We start from the raw sequence: 22497 nt of genomic DNA, 5'->3' as shown, positions 1-22497 counted from the left end.
ACTGTTGATTGTACTGACTGACTGCACCCTGAAGTACAGCAATACATCACTACGGCAAGTTGAGAACTTCACCGAAGCTCAGCAAAACCACAGCAGTATCAGCATAAGTAGGACCTCAGTCAGAGAATAACATGAGGAAGAACAGGTTATTTCATAAGTGTAGCCTACTACATGCACGATAATTTGGCTTCAGGTTTTTCATTGCAAGAGGGGGAGGAGAGCTCAGCTGGGCCGTCCCAGGTGAGAAGGCTGTTCAATTCAAAAGGTCACTAGAGAACTCAGCTGAGGAGATCTGAAGTGCAAAAAAAAAAGGATTTCACCTCTCCTGTGTAAAAACCTTTTTAGATATGGAGGATTTAGGTCTAAAGTTTGTCCGTCAACATGGAATAAACAGACAGAGTCAAGCAGACCATGTGTCTGTTAAAGACAAAGATACTTTATATACTTATGGTGCAAAGTGTCTGAAGCGCATCAAGGACTGGCTCCCAGTGGATTACAAGAATGAAATGATTCAACTTTTCAAACTAGCAGGACCTGTGGTAAGTAGATATTTAGACACACCTCATGAAAAATGCAGGGTTTATTTCTTCCTAGTCCTTATTATTCCACCTTTTTGTGTTGGTATGGTGTATCTTCCACTTACACTGGCAACTTACAACTGGTTTCTAATGAGCTTTTACGGCCTCTATTTACTGGAAAGGAGATATTGCATGTTTGAACTTTGTGTTGTCCCAAATCGGGACAACACAAAGTTTTTTTTGTCTTTTTGAGAAGTTGTCTAAACGAAATAGCTGATTTGAAGTGTTTAGTGAGGTTTTGCTGTGGCAGTTCATTCTCAATTATGCAAATGTAAATGTACAGGAGACCGGGTATGGTTGTAACACTTTTTGCTTCAGCACCCAATTTTTGAGCTATAGGTCTCAAACTTTTATACAAAGTACCGACATCTGTTTACTACAAATGACATCAATTCAAACCTCTGCAAGAATATCACAGACCTTGTGAGTTGATGTCAAATACATGGTGTTCCTTTGTTACAACCCACCCCACTACCAGGTTATGTTGTAACACATGCTGGGGTAAGTTGGAACAATTAGACAAAAGAAGCAAAAACAGAGGCCACACCATATGATATGCTTCAAAAAGAAGTTTATTGAAATAACAGAACAATCCAGAACAACGTCTCTCTCTCTCTGTGACTGACCATAACACAAATCCACTTTCTGTTTGACTACTAAACTAAACTTCCTTAACAGTATGTATGCTTAATGAACACTCTACTACACTGTTTCCACTCCCGCTGTGAGTGTTTGATGTTATATATTACTGCAAGTTGATATGCAAACTTTCTGACCTTAAAAAAAGTGGAATAGAAAACCTGAGTGCATAGACACAACAAGTTTTTCAATTTGTTTGGCAACTACACTAATATTCAATTCTACTCTGGTCTATAGGTCTGGTGCTTAAGTCAAATAGTCAGCCAACATTTCCTCCTGCACCTCATTGCTACTCCGGTAACCTCCACTAGGAAGATCAGTGGACCCTCGGTTTCTTAGCTTCTGCAGTGTCTTGCAGTATCTGCTCGGTGTTACATGGCAGATCCCATGTGCCTTCACAACTGATCTGACTAACTTGCGCTTTTTTGTGACCCCATCAGATGCTTTTTTGAAACATTGGCAGGCACACCCCTGTCAGTCTTTCTTTTCCAAAATGATTTAAATCAAGAACATGTTCTTAGTTGTTGGGGATGGTTGTAACACTTTTTAAGGATGTGTTACAACCCAACCCCACCCCAGCCAGCCATTGTTTAGCTAGCTGTGTTAGCATAGTGGTTTGAAATTAGCAGGGGAAAGATGCACATTTTGCCTGAGAAACTGCAATTTAATCTGATATAAGACATATGATTTTATCTGCAATAGTATAAGTACTAAACAAAATATAGTCTTGGTCAAAAAAAAAAATACTTTACTACCTTAAAATCATTTTTTTCTCTATAAAATCTGCATGCACCTGTTTCCAGCTTTGACAACCACCATGTGGGATTGGGGGGGAAGTGGGTAAACACTGATATGATAATATGACTTCTATCTTTTCCCTAATTGGTAGAATTGGTGGCGTTACAACTCTCCTCATGTTGCAACCATACCCGATCTCCCCTACGTGTTTGTGTACCTACACAAACTCAGTTTCACTGTGATTTAATTCTCATTTATTAAGTTGAAGAGTTTTTTTTCTTGTATTCCAGTTCATTTCGCTGCTGATGATCTCTCTCATCGGTTTTGTCAGCATAATGTTCAGTGGTCATCTGGGGGAAACTGAGCTTGCAGGCGTGGCATTAGCAGTAGTGGTGAGAAAACAGAATTGCAGCTACTTTTTAGCCCTTTTCTGTCACTTTTTGCTTCAACCCTGAACTCATGCACCTATCTGTGTTTTGTAATTCATCTGTCTATCTATTACAGCTTGAATCACATTAATGGTGAGTTTGTGTTTTGTTTTTGGATGCAGGTTATTAACGTAACTGGTATTTCAGTTGGCACTGGATTGGCATCGGCCTGTGATACACTCATATCTCAGGTACAATCTTGGTCAGGGTTCATTTTTCAATCCAAGTCCTATCTATTATTGTTCTGTGCAGACAATATTCTTTTGTATTGTGTTTGTGCATTATCTCTAGGTCAAGTTCACGCCTTGTCCTTTCCTCATCCGGACACATGAGAGATGTGATCATATACAAAAAACCCCCAAGGGTTAGATGCTAATTTAACATACCAGAATTAAATCCCCCAACACTCCTTTCAGTGCTATGGATAGCGCCACTCGGCCAGATGTGCCTATACACTTAATGTCATTCTTGCAAGTCACTGTTTAATTCAGCTCTATGTGCAGTGCACAGCAAACTTCAATATTAAGTAGAAAATAATCACAACATGACATAACACAATGTGCTGTCAACATAACAATATATAGGCTACAGTATATGCCTACTTGTCAGACTAAGAAAACTGTCAGTGCTTTCCTGTGGAGGGGTCATCCCCAGCGTATTGCCCTTCTTTTATCCTCATCTCTGTTGCACAGCGGTCTGACAAACGGAGCTTTAACTGCATGGCAACTGACCAGGCACTGGAGCAAATGATCAACCGTGAGGGTGAGAGTGAAGATGGAATTGTTGGTCTCATGCTTAAGAAAGGGGCTCTCACAATATGGTTGATGATACGACATATGACAACAGAATATGTGGATGCCATGAAAGAGCTTTGTGGCTGAAATGTCCATGGCTCACAAACCCACCAAGAGCATGGATCCTCCAGAACCAGCCAGGATGAGACAGTCGAAAAAAGACCATGGAAATTGTGGAGGAAAACCAAAACCCCTTTGATCTGGATACACCTGTAGTGTTCCTGAAGAGCTTGATAACATTGTCACTGGTTAAGTTGCCTCTGAAAAGGTGGCAAAATGTTTGTCCTGTTTCTTTGAAGATGCTCAACACCAAAGCCAACTGTTCATAGAGCAGTGCCTTGCGAAGTACACAGGAACAAATAGTTTCTGGGAACCAGAGAAAAGAAGAAAGTACCTGTATTGCAAAACAAGTCTGGACAGCATCAGATGTTCTTTTCAAGAGACTTCCAGCAGTGTCCATGTAGAACATGTTGTCTCATGAGTTAGTTGCTCTACCACCTGCTTTGTTCTATGATGATGGCAGGATGAGAAGGTACCACTCACCTTATGTAATAGGACCATGTGCACACATCATAGATGACATGGTATTACTTCAGAGTGAATGAATTGGGGTTTCAAACTTTCAATGACCTTATGGAACGCGTTCTCAAAATAATCTTTTCACTGCTATTGGAAGAGGAAAAAATCAATTGTGTTGCCATGGTTTTTGACTGATATGACCACTCAAACTCCATCAAGCAACAAGACAAACAAAAACTTGGAGCAGTTGGAGATGCAGGACCAACACGTGAAATTACAGGAGGTATTTGACAAGCAGTGACAACAAGGCTACGCTTTCTGCTTTTGTTTGCAATTACATAACCAGCTCAGGTCCATGTAGACTCACTGAGGAACAGACGATCATCTTGGCCAGAAGTTTTAAAGATGCGGAAGAAACCAAAACCATTGAAAATGACAGCCTGGAGAGCCTAGTCGATTAATGAGTCATCAAGAAGAGACCGACACCACATACCATCCACCTTGCCAAGACATACACAGGAGTCATCATCAAGTGTGATGACACTGATGTTCTTGTGTTGCTCTTGCATTATGCAAGTTGCAGCATGTTTGGCTCAGCTTTGGTCCTAATGCACAAAGCCCATACAGGCAAAGAGAGGTTTGTGCCAATCAATACAATTTTTAAAAAGTTGTGGAAAACCTTGTGCCAATACCTTCCAGTTTGCCATGCATTGACGGTCTGTGATATGACGAGCAGTTTTTTCAAAATAGGAAAAACAACTGCTTTCACAAAACTTCAGAAGCACTTGGATGAGCTGAAAGGCCTAAGTCACTTTGGTTTGACAACAAATCTTGAGAAGTCATTGCCTATAGTCAGACGTTATGCACTCATCTTGTATGGCCACAAGAAGTGTACCACTCTGGATGAGATGAGATATGTGCTGGCATCCACCTCAGACCTGCCTGCTTCTCATATGCCCCCAGCTGAAGATTCATTTAGGCAGCATCTACTAAGAGCCATGTACCAAACTGCCATTTGGTGCCACTGTCATCACAAAAAAACAGTGCTTTGGAGTCCTGTGGGGAAAGGCTGGAGGTTTACGGAAGGAGTCATGGAAACAACGATGTATGAAAAGGCAGCAGCACCACAAGGAGTGCGAGATCTAACACATCTCTGCTGCAAGGACAAACAATGCAGTCAACAGAAGAAATGTCCTTGTTTTTGCAGCTGGCTTGCCATGCACTGAATTCTGTGCCTGCGACTTTCTAGAGTGTCCGAACAGAATAGTGGATGAAGACATAGTTGTGCCCTAGAACTTAAAATGTTGGGTCACATGGTATATCTATACTGTATATAATTGATTATTCATTTGGTATCCAGCATATGATTCAATGAGAAATTTATTGAACCTGTTACAACACAGAATAACACATCTAAAAATATGTTCCAACATTTTCAAATAAAACTATTAAAAAAACAACAACAGCAAAATAGATGTTTATTTTTCACCTATGACAACATGTTGCATACAAATATTAAAATTAACAATTTTTAAAAAAATAAAAAACAAGTCGCTATATGAGGCAGACAGTCTGAGACGAGAGACAATGATCAATAATAATATCTATCTATCTATCTATCTATCTATCTATCTATCTATCTATCTATCTATCTAAATCTGAATTATCTACTGTGTAGACGTATGGGAGTGGAAACCTCAAGCGTGTGGGAATCATTCTCCAAAGAGGTGTTTTGATTCTGCTCCTGGGCTGCTTTCCCTGCTGGGCAATCCTCATCAACACGGAGCCCATCCTACTCGCTGTCAAACAAAGCCCAGACGTCGCACGGTCAGCATCCTTTTCACTGACGGCAGTTTCACATGCTACCACACACACAGTGTACTAACACATACTTCTGCACTCCATGTTTGCTGTCCACAGAGTTTCGCAGCAGTATGTGAAGATCTTCATGCCTGCTCTGCCAGTAAGTTTAGTCTGCTCTGCATACTTTAACACACAACTATAATTTGTATTTTTTAAATTTTTTAATTTGCTTTACTCGTATTCACCTCCCTGTCTGCAGGCTGTCTTCATGTATCAGTTGCAGAGGAGGTATCTACAGAATCAGGTACAGTGCACATCTACAGAAACACAATGATAGCTGAAGAATTGTTCAATTACGCTGAACACTGAGTCCATGTTGTGCTTGAACTGGCAGGGTATTATCTGGCCTCAGGTGATAACTGGAGTCATTGGGAATGTTCTCAATGTAATTATCAACTACATCCTCCTCTACACGCTGGATCTGGGTGTTGTGTAAGTGTACCCACCACTATATGAGACTAAATTTTAGAAAGGGAAACAGTCAGGTGCACCTGTGTCTTTTTTTATTCTGTTGTCTATTGACCCACAGTGGATCTGCAGCAGCGAATGCTATCTCACAGTCATCTCTGGCTGTCATCCTGTACATTTACATTCGCTGGACGGGGTTACACAAAACGACATGGTATGGTGAGTTCTAACTTTTTCAGAAATGTCATCTGCTTGGATGATTAACTTTTAATCCTGTGCTGGGATAGCAGAACTGAAAACACTCCTTCCACAACATTTCAGCATCTTTGGAAAATGTTAAGTTACTGTATTTCTAGTACAGTCATAAATAGCTCTGGACTGTAGAGTTCAGAGTTAATCAGGAAACTAAATTTAGTCAAACATTTTCTTTGCTTGTTTAACTCTGTCTACTAGGTTGGTCGCTGGACTGTCTGCAGGAATGGGGTCTGTTCACACAGGTGGCCATTCCCAGCATGCTTATGATCTGTCTCGAGTGGTGGATGTTTGAAATGGGAGGATTCCTGGCTGGTGTGATCAGTGAGGTTGAGCTGGGAGCTCAGTCGGTTGTTTATCAGATAGTCTCTGTTACATTTACGGTAATGATGCAACATTTTTTATGTAATTTAGGCTCCATTTTTTGGTAGTTACGTGTTTATTGCTACATATGTTTTCAAACATTTCCTACTTTTTCTTTCATTTCTAAACTGTAGAACATCTTGAGTAGTGGTCATACAGCACTGTAAGTTTTGTGCTTCTACTACGTGGATAACTAGATATTATAATGTGAAATGTTGAGGAACTGCGCTGCAACTAATGATTATTTATATAAAACATCTGAAAACAGAGAAAAAAGTCTGTCACAGTTTCCTACAATCCAAGGTGGTGTCTTCAAATTTCCTGGTTTGTTAGACCAACTGTCCAAAACCCAAAGATACTCAATTTACTATCACTAAGAAAATCTGCAGATCCTCACAATGACTAGCTGGAACTGTGGGGAATGTTTGACATTTTTGCTTAAAAAATGAATGAAACAATTAATCAATTATCAAAATAGTTGCAGATGTAATCATGAATCATTGCCACATTTGTGGTTTGAAATTGTTAAAATGTCACACAATATTTTGTATCCACAGTTCCCAATGGGATTTTCAATAGCTGCCAGTGTGCACGTTGGGAATGCTCTTGGTGCTGGAAATGTAGATCAGGCTGTTGCGTCTGGAAAGATCGCCATCATCTGTGCATGTAAGAACAAATGCGTCCATGCAGGCCACCTTCCATCCACAGAAAAACTACTAATAGCACAGTTAATGATTTTACTTGTCATGACAAGCACCACTCAGCTTGTATATTATCTTCTGTGGTGCTGGAGGAAGTGCTCCAAAGTCTGAAAAAATAACCCAGATGATGTCATCAGGGTAATTTCAGGGTAGTACAATTTTTTTTAACACTGCTTTACAAACTGGAGGAGTGGAGGGAGGGTCTGATGAAAGACACATTATTGGTAGTGTAGAACCAAGTGTTTTTGAATATCTATTGTTATGATTTTGACCTTTAAATCTGTCTCTACCACTTCAGATTGCATAGATGATATTAAATTAAACTTTGTTGTCATTGCAAAAAAAAGAAAGAATGTGAATTGAATATGCATAAAGAGGAGCAGATAAAACTGCAGGAAAGGATTCTATGTCCTCTTTAACAGATTAAAGTCATCCATGTAAATGATGTATTTTTAAAATACATTTTGCTCAGATTTGTTAACAGCTGCCGTCTGTGTTCTTCCAACATTTGATCCAGTTGCAGTCTCGTGCTTTGTTGGAATTATTCTTGGATTATGTAAGGATGTGATTGGTTACATCTTTACAACTGAAAAGTGAGTATATTTGTGAATTCATAAAATCTTTTTCCAAGTCTCTGATGTAACTCGCAAATCAGTTTTAATGGCCAGTCAAGCTGGGAGGAAATCAGCACATCAAACTTACAGTTCATAATCCTGTCCTACAATTCAAAATGTATTGTGGCAAAAAAAGTTCATCTTTGTTTGCATCTTTTAGAGAAATTGTTCAGCGGGTTGCTGATGTCATGATCATATATGTGTTCCTCAATCCTGCAAAAGCGATTGCGGTAAGTCGTCTGTAGAATTATTATTATGTGGAAGCTAAGTACAGCAGACAGAGACTGATAGCTGTATTTGTTGTGTGCAGGGTGTCACAGGGGGCATTGTACGAGGAGCAGGGAAACCAAAAATTGGGGCCATCTGTACCGTGTTGGGATATTACTGCATCGGCTTTCCTGTTGGACTGTCCCTGATGTTTGCTGGCAAAATGGGCATCGTAGGTGAGGACAGACAAGCTAGTGACAATGCCATGTAACTTTAAGGTCTTTTTTGAAGTAAGTTTGAGAGATTTTTCTTCTCTGTTGCAGGACTGTGGTTGGGGCTTTTCATTTGTGTCACTCTACAATCCATATTCTTTATCATTTTCCTGTGTAAACTAAATTGGAGAAAGGCCTCAGAAGAGGTGAGTGAGCACGCATTGAAATTTCATGAAAAATGATTTGCTACCATTTTACAGAGAGGGTAAGCATTAAAAAAAAACTATACCGTTGTCTCAGCGTTGACTCATATTTGACAGGAGTGCTATCACATTTTGTACCAAGTGCAATTCTTCCTAACCCTCATGATGTCATAAGGTTTATCTCAGCTTGGGTTTGGAGACACCAATTTCTTAACATGAAGCCTGCGTTACAAACTGCAGTGATGGAGTTTGAAAGATTTGGGCAACAACTTGCTTACGGTAAAAGTAGGATCCAGTGTTTTTTGGAGACTGACCCACAATCTACACTAAAAGTCTATGCCAACTGTGAGAAAATGTGAGGAATGTATGTTGTGTTTTCTAGAGGATAAAAAAAATCCCATATTGTCCATTTGTATTTGTTTTAATGACAAAGGTGCATGTCTACAATTTATACTTTGGAAATGGTTTGCAGCCAATAAAATAAACACAATTTGTAGTTAATGAGGCTAAAACTTGCAAAACCACCAGTATGAGAAACCTTGTACACAAACTTCCTGATCTTTTCTGCCCTCTACAGTCACAAGTGGGAAATGACACAATCATGTGTGCATTCATTTCAGTATATTAGTTCAAGTCCCTGTAGCTGAACAGAATGTAATTGGTTTGATGTGCATTACAAGCACCTGTCATTATTTAACAGGCGCTGGTGAGAGCAGGAGTCCAGGCTGCAGAAAAGAAAGAAGTTTTAGAAATGAGAAACATGGGTAAATAAGTTCTCCCTTCAGTTTTTTTTCTTTTCTTTGCATCAAGGAACTTCTCTGTGCTCAGTTTAGACACCTAACCCGTCTCTCCCCTCTCTGATCAGGACATGCCCTTGCTGCTTGGAGAGAGACCCAGATAAACATCATTTCATCTAATCTGAGTTTTGAAGAGGGAAACTCAAACCTGCAGGTGCTCGGTCCAGGCCATGATGGGACAGCCAGTGCTCCAGTACCACAGCCTCTGTTGGTCAGGCAGCTGGTGTTGCGTCGTGGTCTGACGTTGCTGTTCATGGTTCTCATCCTTGTTGGTGGGATCTGCACCAGCGAGCTGCTCATCAAACTACTGAAAAAACCAATATAATATATATGATATACTACTGACTCCTGGCTGCAGTGTGTCTGCAAGTGTCTGGTTACATAACGTGCAACATCATTTTGGCAACATAGCAGACAAAGTAGTAGGCCTGTGCTGAAAATAGACTGTATTAAAGTCTAACTTTGGATTTTTCTATTTAGAAAGTCATATTTTGTTTCTTTCTACAATAAAAATCTGCTTGAAATCTCGATCTACAGCTGCTCTTGTAGATTGAAGTTTGACTTGTTTGAAAAAGCAATGTTGATTTAATAGTTACAGTGTCTTTTATACATACATAATGTAAAACATAAAACCTGTATTTTCATCAGTATTTTCCCTACAAGGCAAAATCTGTTTTGGTTCCATCATGTGAGGCAAGTTTGTAACGTACAAAACACATTGAAGTTCTGCCAATAGAAGCAGATACTTGTCCAGACTCATTGTTGACAAAACTGTGAATTTGACTTTCTTTTTAAACTTTTTTTTTTAACAATAACATTTCACTGTATGTTGTTTCCCTTAAATCCATCCTTAATATAAAAATCTATTCCATTTTTGGATCATAAACTATAATGGGACGACTATTTCCGTTGTCAACTGTTTTTCTGATTATTTTTTCTTCATTTTCACTTAATCTGTAAAATGTCAAACAGTCCAAAGGCCAAAGAAATTCAGTTAACAGTCTGTAATCCTTAATCAGTGAATCAACTAATTAATTCTAGGAATGCACCGATATGACTTTTTCAGTCCTGATACGATACCTGGGCTTTGGGTATCGGCTGATACTGAGTACCGATCCAATACCAATGTTTAATTAATAAGCTGTATGCCTCACTGTGTGGAAGAGAAAAAAAACAAAAAAAACAAAAAGGTGTAAGAAACTGTTTTGTTGCAGCTATTGGATCTAATTTAAAGTCTCCCTCTACTCAAAATTATCCTTTTGAATGATGTCTGTGCAGAGTTTCACAGTAATCTGTTAAAAGTGGAAATTTTCTCTGTGCTCACTAAAAATCAGATTTTTAGGGGTGGACCTATGAGCAGGATTTGTGACATCACATCCAGGTCGGATGTCAATCCTGGTCCAATATGCAACAAGTGTGATGTGAAAACTTGAAGCCTCCAGTGCACAAACACTGAGAATGGACTTCACGTGAAATAGGAGACATGTTGTGTCCAGCAGGAAAACTTTTGAAATGAAATATATTTGCATATTCACAGATTCTGAATGAGTGAGAAGGAGTAGATTTGATAATTATACTTTTTTTGTGGAAAACCATATCAGACACATGTTATTGTTCCAAGCTGGGTTTTTTGTCTGGAGGGAATCTTTAAAAGCCACTTGAGTCGTCGTTTTTCCAGGCTGTGCTTGAAAGCATCATGAGTATACTGCTCCGCCTTCGTTTGAACAGACTACAAGCACTAGAGAGCATTTAGGAAATATATGCCCCTTCAAATTGACCGTAAAATTACACTGAGCTTTTACACTGCGGTTCACCAGCTTTCCCATTAAGGTTTATCCTGTTGTAGATAAGTCTGCAGTACCTGTATGTGTACCCACAATGCCTGCTGCACCACAGCTTTAATGCAGTAAAACTACAACACGTGGATTTACAGTTGCGAGCTTTTTACTCACTGCAGAGTCTCAACAACACGTCTATGAGCCGCTGGCCTTAACGAGGTTAACTCGTAAGTATCGAAATGAAGAATATGTGATTTAAAGTTCATTCTGTGTCTGTGTTAGTGTGAAATGATTTGAACTAGCTGCGGAGAGGGGTCGTATCTAGAGGGTAACCCTAGATTACCCTAAACTTTCGCGATATGTGTGCGCGTTGTTTGTCATTGTACAAAATAATTATGTTTTATGATGTGATAACGCTGTGGTTAAGGTCTGGTTAGGTTTAGGTACAAAACACACATGGTTAGGGTAAGAGAGAGATCATGGTTAGAGTTAAAATGATCACTCTCGCGAGATCTCGCAAATCTGGGGTTATCATCTAGATACGGCCCCCTGCGAGAGTTTGGCAACATAAGTTATGTTCAACCCTGCACGTGCTGTGTTTACAAACTGGTATGTTTACTTAATAAAGCTGTATAAGGTGAGGGAGAGTCAGGAGCTCCTTACGACCCTAAAAATTCAGGGGTTTGTGTTTTGTGTTGAGTTGAGTTGATAAATGTATACATGGCCATCGCTTGTGCTGGCACGTAAGCATCAAAACATAGGGCCCACCTCAGGCATTAAAGGGTTAACCCATTTGTTCAGTTAGTTAACGGAATTATAACTTTATAACTCTGATCTTTCAGGAGAAAGAAATGTCAATGTCAGGTGGGTTTAAATTTACCAAAATATAACTTAAAGCAGCTGAGCGTTAGTTGTACCTACAGTTGTGAGCAGATGTACAACTGCCGACCGTCCCGGGTGACAGTGAACGCATCCTGTCAATTAGCGACGAAGTGAATCCAGAGAAATATTATGAACTTGAACAAATAACTATAAAATTGATGGTTGTGTTGTTGTGTGTAAAAGTAAAAATGCTAAACGAAACAAAAAGGAGTAGAATTTGTGGGAAACGTTTTCATATTATTTGCAAATGTTTTTATTCATAAACTAAAACTCCTTGAAACTAATCTGAAAATGATTTTCTTTTTCTTTGATTGTAATTCTCAAATGCAGTCTATGATATCCATTGCAAACAGCAAAAACAGTTAAGTTTTTTTGTGTGTGTGGATGTTTTAATAGCATTATTTTTCTTTGTAAACTCTGCGCTATATTGTTTTTAATCCATGCACTGAATTTTTATTCATTTATTCTTACATTTTTTTCCGGTTAATTTTTAAAAAAAATTAATTTGGTTTTGAGTATTTTGATATTACATATTTACTTTTGCATACTTTTTAGTACTGATGTAATGGTAATTAATTTATCACATAATAACTAAAGATGTTGTGTTTTGTTTATTGTTCCGTGAATGCTTCTACAAATATTATGTATATTTGAGGAATTAAAGCCTGTGAAAGAAAAAGCAAAAACATTTTTTAGAGAGATCAGTGAAAACAGAGATACCAAATCTAATCTGGCAAGAGGGGAAATTTGTTTTGCAGCCAGATGATCCCTTGAACACACAAGTATATAAAACATAATAAAATAAATAGAACAGTAGAACATACAGTACAAATGTGTACAAACACATTTTAAACCAACCAGCAAGATCACATAAAACATCATGCACATATATATCGATTGACACCACTTCATGGTAATGATGTGTAGTATCACCTGAAGCTATATGGGATTTTTGAATTGGAGAAAACCTGCATGCAGAATTCTGCAAAAATATGTAAATTGTACAGCATGCATGCAATTCTGGCAGCACCGACGACAAAAACAAGCGACCCAGCTTTAAAATGCCAGAAGAAAATCATAAAAAGGATTCCTCTGAGTCAGTTTATCCTGAGGCTCAGTGAATTAATATGTATATGTACTGTGATGGTTCCTGGATCAGAGCTTCTGAAAACATAATCACAGTGAAAGCAGTTTAAGTGTTAAATTCTGCTCTAACAATCATTTTTTGTCACATTTACATGTCACACAGAATATGGACCACCTGCCAGATGATAACTCAAGGTACAAAGATGTCGACTACTGGGACGAAAGATACAAGACAGAGCAGTGTTACGATTGGTTGGGCAGCTTCTCCAGATTCCAGCATCTTTTGGAAAAACACATCAAGAAAGAAGACTCCATTCTGATACTCGGTTAGTAGTTTTAAGTTGGCTGGTAGCCTCTTCTCTGTATCTTATCACCACATAATGCTGCATAAACAAAAACAGGACAAAGAGTTCATTATCCAGCCTCGAGTCCAGCTGGGGACTTTTGTTGCATGTAAGCCTTTTCTCTCTCTCTCTCTCTCTCTCGCCACCCATTTCCTGTCACCTCTTCACTGTCTGCTGTCGGCAAAAACGCCTGTCACTACTTATCATTATAACTGTCAGATCATCATCTTGGTTGTCAACGCTGTCGTTACTATTACTGCGTAGAATCATGATACCTGAGTTTTGGTGCCAATGCTTGAGTTTGATACCTGAGGAATTAAAACATGTTTTGTTTTTTGTTTTTTTTTAATAAAAACCCTTTTCATTTAACAAAAGAAATAGATGTGAAAGGTTTTCTAAACACAAACAGCCATTAATGTAAATGGCTCAATGGTGATTGAAATCAGGAACTATCTGATCAAAGACTATGAATCTGACCCGGTATTCACTGCTAACTTTCTCTCAGTTTGTGTTAGTCTGTGTTACAGGCACATTTCAGTCTGTACCAAAAATGTTCAATAACATCCCTACTCTTAAATTCTCTTTAATGAAATCCTCATAACTTTACTGAGGTACAAGATGTCACCAAGAAAAATCCTTCTGGCTTTGTGTGTTGTAGCGATGTTTCTATCACAGACTTATACTAAACATAGTGTATTCTTTCTGTGAATAATATAATAGAGAGTTTGTCATTTATTATTGATAGAATCAACACTTTGGCTTTTGAGTGAAGTGTTCACAAATGTCCACAAGATGTCACTGTTCCATTAAAAATAAATCCACTTCTCTTGCACTCTCACACTACCTGCAGTACCTGGTTTGATGGCCCTGCAGCTTGTGTAAAACATGCTGCAAAAACATTTGAAGTATGTACAAGGTGTTCTGACTGCTGAACATAGAGTCTGTCTGTATGGGATCTGAGGCTGAGTAAATTATAAAACAGTGTTGTCACTAGAAGCACAAATTCTTCAATGCTACCTCTTTGGTTGCTACTTGTTTTAAGTCTGAATTGACCAGTTTATCATTTGCATTTTCAATCAGTAGCATAGTGCGCAGTGATAGACCTTTGCATTACAAACAGCCCTTGAAGTGGTTCTTCATTTGATTGTTTTATTATGTTAGTCGTGATCAAATCACAAAGCTGCACACTTTGAGGTAGTACCATATTTGACAAAGACTAATTTGGACAATTATAAAGTTGTAAACAAGTTGTGTTAATGATTTGTTATCTTGTTTATCATTAGACAGAATAGTACGCTGAAATGTCTGCTGTGAAGGCTCTTGTTTTTAGACTGTTATACCTCCACAGAAGCCTAGAGGGCTATGGTGGTCTACTTCTTTTTCTCATGCGAACCTTGTTTATGCATGCACAGTGTGTGTGTGTGTGTGTGTGTCAGGGGGTTTGTTAAATTTGTGTCAGGGAGTGACAGGAGCTTTCTGCTGTGTGTGTCAGTGTGTGGGGGTAAAAAAAAGGGGGGGGGGGGGCGGACTTGCAAGGTTGTCAGAAGTTGGATATTCTTTGCTCGACAAAAAACTCTCTGCTACTGTCTAATTCCTGCACGACTACAATGCCAGTATACATCCAACTTCATTACACCTAGAGGTCTTTCTCTTAACGTGGATGACAATGGTCCGGTGTCCTGCCTGCTTCGAATCACATCCCTGAGTGAGGATATTGACTGACAGGGGGGCATACACATAGTATGCAGCCTCACTTTTTCAGTGTGCGTCATAGGCACACTTACAGCAGAGGTGTGAGTGGGCTCTGGAGTCTGATATATGAAATATCCTCCCTGCATTATACTGCAGCAGGCAACACCAGGGCAGACCACTTCCTGCACGTTGATTTATACCCAAAGGAGAGCCATTATATTGCTTGAGAGCTCTCATCTCGGAGGGCATCTCTCTCTCTCTCTCTCTCTCTCTACTCACCAAATCATGGAATCGCACGTTTCTGTCACCAGCACGTGTTGTGGACTTCTTTAACAACACACAGATAGGGATATATAGGGCTATATAGGGAAGCCTACTGTAAAGACGTGTGAACCCTCACGTGTTGTAGACATGAAGAGCTCTTAAAAGCACTTAAATATCATCACGCTTGGACAAACGCCTGCCACGGTCGCACACATTTCCCGGCTACTCTCACTTGTCAAGTCTGTAAATCCAGAGAGACTATTGGCTCGTATAAAATGACACAATGAATTACTGTCACCACAGGGCGACCAGGGCATAACTTGGCAGGGAGATGGGAGAGGAGGGAAGACGTAAAGAGAGATTTGAGGCGCCACGGTGCTGTTGGTGTGTGTGATGAGTGGATAAAGGGGAAAGGAGATGGAAGGGAGGTAAATAACTAATCAGGTTTGGGCTTCTCCATTGTCTCAGATGGAGGTCATTTCCATTATGATCATCTGTACAGCACAGAGAGGAAGAGAGAGAGGGGAGGGAGGGAAGCGTGGATGAGGAGAACCAGAACACTTTGCTGCATGCTGATGACAGTTTCATTTTCTTTCTCCTATCTCAGTTTGTTTCTACGGTTTCGTATAGTGTGTGCTTTCTCCCCACAACACTTGTTTCCTCTGTGCTTTTCTAATGTCTGGAGAGGCTGGCTTCCCCCATCACCCAGTTTTCCCTCCCCACCTTCTTACTAACCTAGTTCTGCCTTCAGATATTATTCTTTCTTTGTCATGATCTCCCACTCAGCAGCATTAGTCCTCTCATCCAGACTGAAGTTACACACAGTCGCCTCTTACTGTGGATTTGCAATAATCTGAAATCAAACTAGATAATGCAAGCATGCATGATCAAACATTAGTGTCATCCCAACGGTATGAAGGATTTAATCAATAGAGATGGGTGAACTGTATAGTAGTGGCACCATATGATCATAGTTGTACTTCTTTAAAAGACAAGTCTGGTGATCTGGTCTATATTTAGGGAGTCTTGAAAAACTTCTTTCACCTCCTGTCATCTTTGTGATATTCTATATTTTTCTTATTCCATGAAAAGATTTAATGTTCCCCTATTACAATGAATATTGGCACTGTAGTTTATTTTTAGTCAAACACACCATCCTGCTGTAAATACTCACTAGCAGATCAACACTGTGGTGGAAAATGAAAATGGTTCCCAACATACGAGGGGGGGGGGGCACAGAATTTCATTAGTACCTTTCTAATCCTCTTGGAAGTGCTCTCCTCTCCTCTCCTTGAGATATGATACACTCATCTCAGAGTTTCTTCCATTCCTGGAAACATTTCATGTTGTCACCGTGTCCAGAGCCTCCTGCGCTTCTTCCTGGATCTCTTCCGCGGTGGCAAAGCTTCTCCTTTTCAGTCCCAATTTTAGTTTCACTAAGTTAGGTTGTAGACATAAGTTACATAGCGGCAAATCCGATAACTACACGCTACTCACATGGTAATGATGGCCTCTTGACGCTGGACATCCTTTATGAAAAAAGTATGCATTTGTGACCTGTTTTGAAAGATTTACATCTTCAGTTGGAAAAAACAGGGTTGGTGCTGAGTGCCATAGACACACATTTCCTTTTAAGTAAAAAATACTTCACTAGATAATGTAATATTTCACTAAACTTTACTTATAACAATCATAACTAAGCAGCATTGTACCTGTTGTCACTTCATCTTGTAGTGTAGTTCTTGTCCTTTACAATTAACCCTCTTTTATGTTCTCAGTTTTTCAGTTTTTCAACATCACACTATTTACATTCACAAAAAGTAAAAAGACAAACTTGGTAAGAGTATTTTTACGAGGATCAGTTTTCTAAAGGAGATTCAATATTGATCGTTCTGTCTCCTGTGATAAGGTGGTAAAGTCATACACAACAGATGAATAAAAATATCCTTTTCAGAAGCTGCACTGCCCACTCAGACACCCACTTCAACCACAGAGACATGAGGTCAGCCTTGTTTCAGCTTTAAAATCATTCATCATGATGAACTGAAAGCTGACTTTGGTTCTTACCTACAGATTAAAGTACTGTAACATGTTGAATAATGATATCGATAACCAGAAGTAAACATGCACATGCACTGGACATTAACAAAAAAACAGAACTATCATTAATATCCCTATTATATAATATTATTTTTAAGGCACTGTGTGTCTAATAAGGCTCCATAATGTGACATAACTGCTCTTTACTGGCCGGGCTGGCTGCATGGTAAGATAAAGGCTTGGGGTGGTGTGTGTCACAGCATTGCGTCAAGCAGTCTCTGACCCTCCACCTGACCTGTATGTGTGTTCACAACATTACCGAGCATTAGCAATGATCAGCTCGCACACGGTCCAGTTCCCGCCTGCCACACAGCCACAGCTCCTTCTTTTATGGTCTGCTCCAGGCTGCTGCCAATGATGTAATGACCCCACGTCTCTCCGTGGTCAGCGCTCATGCCTCGTTCCCCAAGGCGATGGGGTGATGATGTAATGGCTCTATTTTCCTGCAGTGTGTAGGGTTGAGATGTGTGTGTGTGTGTGTGTATGTGTGTGTGTGTGTGTGTGTGTCAGGTATCCCGGGGGTATCTATCTGCCTTCTACGTTCTTTACATCTCACCATCAGTGCACCTGAGATCATGATACAAAATTTCCACAGACAGATGAAGGACATCTACCTTTCATTGACCACAGGGCTGCTAAAATATGTGCTGATATTGCTGTAATAGTAGAATTTTCATCTGAAGTGCTTGGTCATAAATAAAGGGAAATGGCTGGAATTACTGAAGCTTTCTCAGAAAAAGACACATGCAGAAACACATGCATATTTTCAGATTTTTACTTTCTCATGAACAACTGATCATCTTGTTTATTGGTTTTGTTAACTTTTGGTGAAGTTATGGTTCGCTGCTCAGGGGTAGACTAACCTGTACAGGCTGTCTATTGGTTTGTGTGTGTATGTGAGTGTGTGTGTCTGTGTATGGATGTTAATGTTGGTCTGTCTGTGTGTCTGTCAACTGTCTGAACATCAACTATTCAATGGGTTGCCATGAAATGTTGCTAAAACTAAACTAAAATGCATGATGCCCAGAGGATGAACCCTAATGACTTTGGTGAACACGTGACTTTTTATGCCTCCACGCTTGTGACAGCCGTGGCTGAAGGCGTTATGTTTTTTGGTTGTCCGCCGGGAAATTTGGCACAAATGTCCACTTGGACTCAAGGATGAACTGATAAGAATTTGGTGGTCAAAGGTCAAGGTCACTGACCTCACATAACACGTTTTTGGTCATAACCCAAGAAACTTAATACCTTTTTATCAAATTCCTTCAAAGTCCTCACTACAAATATTATGAGTCTGGACAGACATGGATGTAAACTGCAACTTGACCGGCTGGCAGAAGCATACAACTGCAAGGCGGTATTTCTATTTTTTTATCATTCATTTTTTATTGAAAGATCAAGAATTCAACAGGTAAAATCAATAATCATAACTGTTTTCTTTGAAATATGACAACATTCTTCTCAAATGTTAAGACGCTGCTTTTCCTTTTCTTTTATGATAGAAAACTGAATATTTTTGAGTGAGAAGGTTCATTCTTGACCTTGGAAATAGTTTAATGAAACAATCTTAACTCAAGGAAGACTTACTAGCTTTTTCCAGGCCTTTTAACTGTATCTCATGGTCTTCAGCAGCAGAAGGAAACTTCATCTGCTCATGATGACTGTGAGATGTAGTTGAAAGTTCCAGAAAAGCTAGTAAGTAAGAGTTACAATTGTTTTGTCAACATGAATTTCTTAGGGTTTTGGAATGTTTTTGGAGAAAACTAGCAATTTGAGGAAGTCATCTTGGCTATATTGTGATTGGTGGTATTCTGACATTTTATAGACCAAACATTTACTCGATTAATCAAGAAAATAATCGGCAGATTAATTGATGAATAAAATAACTGTCAGTTGCAGCCCTATATGCATCTACAGTTATAGACTTAAGGGGAATGTTTAACCCTCCCTAAATGTCCTGCATTGCTCCCTCTTTTGAGCTCACCCACTGACATCATCAGCCTGCCACTTCCTGGGTTCCTTCATCTCCTGAGGGTGATGTAAGCAGTGTTTATTGGCGAAGGAATAGCAAAGGACAGTCATCAGTGTGACTGTTGAGTCAGCTGTTGTAACCATGTATGGCCCCAGTATCTTGACTACAATGACATTATGTGTTTTATAAAGAACATTACTACACGCTGGCAACAATTTAACCCCTCTAACGTCTTCCCTCCATCACCCTCTCTGTCAGCTCGCCCCGTCATGCTTGTGCTTCTTTCTCTCCCTCCATCATGTCATTCTATCACCTCACTTCCACCATTTCCTCCTTGCTGTCTCACCTCTCCTTTTCTTCATTATCTATTGCCTCACTTGTGCCTCTCCTGCCCTCTCCCTTTGCCTGCTTGTCAGTATTTGGTATTAAAGACCACCTGGGTGCCCGGAGCCAGTCCAGTTATATATAGCTGGAGCAGAGGTGTTTAGTAGCTGCACTTTTCACTAGCTGTTGGAGGGCTAATATGTTGAGCTACGGCTCATTCAGAAATTGGCATCTCATTAGAGAAGTGCACATTTCTAGAGTAGCTGTCGGTCATGTCTGCTGTTCGATCTTTGTTGTATACTGTAACGTTTCATGCCATTTTTCAACGTGAGAAAAACTCTTGTAGACAGCTGTGTAAAGCTGTGAGTAAAATCTTTCTACACCTGCTGGATGGTTTTGCAGGTCAGATATGCAGTTTCATGTTTGTGTGCTTGTGTATAATGAGATAAAGTTTACCCACGTAAATAAGAGTCTATTGGTTGTGTGTAAATCTGTGCAGGACATGTCAAGCAAGAGGATTTGATTTCACTGTTTACAGGGAGATCTTAGGTGATGATCCTCTCACGTCCCCTTTTTTTCCGCAGTGTTAGAAATGTACACACACACACACACACACAGATACAGAATGCTGATGGGATGGAAAGTCACTGGCAACACGGAGAGGATAGGGAGCGAGTGAGAGAGATTTGCAGTCAGGAGATACGTCTTAGCAGCTGTCAGAAGATCCACCTGATATCAGATCCACTGTTGCTCATGGGAGTTTCAACCCTCCTTTCTAAACTTGAGTTTCACCATTTTTCCATGTAACCTTTCCCTCGTCCCCCCCCCCGCCCCCATCTCTCCCCCTTCAACTCCACACTTTCCCTGTCCATTTTATCTTCACTTATCCTCCCCTCTATTTTCACCTTCCCTTTCTTCCTTCCTTCATGCCTCTCACTCTTCGCACAGACAAGCACACACATGCACACACTTCCTCCCCGCACTCGGAATAACAACAGCAGTGAGGTTGTGAGGTACAGGCAGCTTTCAGAGGAATAATAGAACCGAGAGACAGGCCTCGGCCATTTCACGCTTGCCCTTCCTCTTATTGATTGCAGCCCTTCCTTCCTGTGGCGGCTGAAGGCGGAGCACGTCTGATCAGATAGGCTTGTATCATCTCTGTCCTCCCCCCTGTCACTGCCCTACTTTGTGCTGGCAGCTTATTCACGGTGGTGTTTAAGGAATCTGTTGGTTTTATGTATTTAACAGTGGCCTAATTCTGCTGTGATTGTGAACGGTCAGATAAACAGATAAGTTTACATGTTAATCAGACTGATGTCATGGTCCTGCATTGACAATACAGTAGGGTTTGGATGTATTGTTCAGCTGCTAGTCAAAACAAAAAGCAACGAGGAGGTAGTGATGTTGTGTAGTGTTGTTTTTTGGATAAAACCGTTTTGTCAGAGCAAGGTAATGCAGTGATAAATGGAGCTGCTCAACAAACAGAGGTAATAGAGGTTGTTTTGTCTGCAGTGTCCTCTGGCCTCAACTAGAGGGAAATTAGCCACACACACACACATATATATGTATACTGTCCATGCACACACAAGTCTGTACATCACCGCACAAACTGCCTTCACCTAGATGTGCTGAAACATCTGCAGCAAATGCAAAACTGCAGCAGACGAGGTGTGTTGTGTGAATGGATGGTGGGTTGAATGAATGAATGGCTGAAGGAGTGAATGACTGAATGAAAGAAGAACATAGGAGGTGGAGGAGGGTGTAGTTTGAGGCACACGGATGCATCCCCCCCCCCCCCCCCCCCCCCCCCCCCCTTGCTCACTGCCTCTTCCCTACCCTCCCCTCTTCTCAGCATCCGGATTGGCTGTTTTTCGGTTTTCAGGGAGCCCTCACCATGCAGCAGTCAGTAAGTCAGTAGGGGCAATCCTCCTTGCATCCCGCCTTCTCCTCCTCTTCGCTCTCCCCTCCCTTCCCCTCCACTTTTTGCCGCTGTAAGGAGTGGTGCTGTTTATGAATGAGCCTCAGAGCCGCAGAATGTGAATGAAGAATAAGAGGGGGAGCGAGCAGATAGGGGTTCAGGCTGAATGAAATGCACCAAAAACAGGGAGGAAAAATGGTGGAAGGGATGCTGAATGAAAATCACAATGGTGGGAGGGGAGTGAAGGAGGGGAGAGGAGGAGATGGTGGTGTGGTGGTGGGGGGGCGATAGAAATGAAGAGGATGGGAAATTTTATTGGAGAGATAGCCGTGCTCCAATTGCTGTGTCCCTTTAGAGCTATCACTCTGTGTGTGTGTGTGTGTGTGTGTGTGTGTGTGTGTGTGTGTGTGTGCGTGTGTGTGTGTGTGTGTGTGTGTGTGTGTGTGTGTGTGTGTGATAATGTCCACCCTCATAGGTATGCAGATCAGGGAGGATGTTAGGAAGGAGGATGCCGGGACCAGTGGCTGCTTTGCCAATGGGAATCTCCACTACCTAACACACACACATACGCGCACACATACACAGCGCTTCTCTGCAAGCTGGTGCTCCGTGCTTTGAATAATAACGGGGTTACCCGGGCAACCAGGCTAGGATGATCGATGGGCCTGGCCCTGATAAACAGAGCACAGAGCGAGAGCGCTTGTGTGTGTCTGTGTGTCACAGGGTTTCTGATGTCGCAGTGGGAGTTTCTTTGTTCTGGGACAATTAGAAGATATCTTATTATCAAATCTCTTCCGACCTGTGATTGTGTGTGTGTGTGT

The 22497-nt window shown here is 40.5% G+C and overlaps 2 protein-coding genes across 2 annotated transcripts in view; both read left to right on the top strand.

Moving 5' to 3' along the window:
- Nucleotides 1–347: 347 nt before the first annotated feature.
- On the top strand, nt 348–10153 carry LOC137193501 (multidrug and toxin extrusion protein 1-like). The gene is made up of 16 exons (XM_067604717.1): nt 348–539; nt 2246–2347; nt 2506–2574; nt 5375–5523; nt 5617–5659; nt 5759–5803; nt 5894–5991; nt 6089–6186; nt 6421–6602; nt 7140–7248; nt 7801–7876; nt 8058–8127; nt 8208–8340; nt 8428–8522; nt 9220–9283; nt 9385–10153. The coding sequence occupies exons 1-16, from the start codon at nt 348–350 to the stop codon at nt 9639–9641; spliced, it is 1782 nt and encodes a 593-aa protein (XP_067460818.1). The 3' UTR covers nt 9642–10153.
- Nucleotides 10154–10993: 840 nt separating this feature from the next.
- ece2a (endothelin converting enzyme 2a) overlaps nt 10994–22497 on the top strand; it is a 77959-nt gene continuing 66455 nt past the window's right edge. The window contains exons 1-2 of the mRNA XM_067605685.1: nt 10994–11321; nt 13226–13388. Of these exons, the coding sequence (XP_067461786.1) occupies nt 13229–13388 (160 nt within the window). The 5' untranslated portion in view covers nt 10994–11321; nt 13226–13228. The remainder of the gene's footprint in view (nt 11322–13225; nt 13389–22497) is intronic.

This window comes from Thunnus thynnus, chromosome 12 (genome assembly GCF_963924715.1).
Source record: "Thunnus thynnus chromosome 12, fThuThy2.1, whole genome shotgun sequence".
NCBI lineage: Eukaryota > Metazoa > Chordata > Actinopteri > Scombriformes > Scombridae > Thunnus > Thunnus thynnus.
Note: the sequence above shows the minus strand (reverse complement) of the source record. Positions and strands in the feature narration are given on the sequence as shown.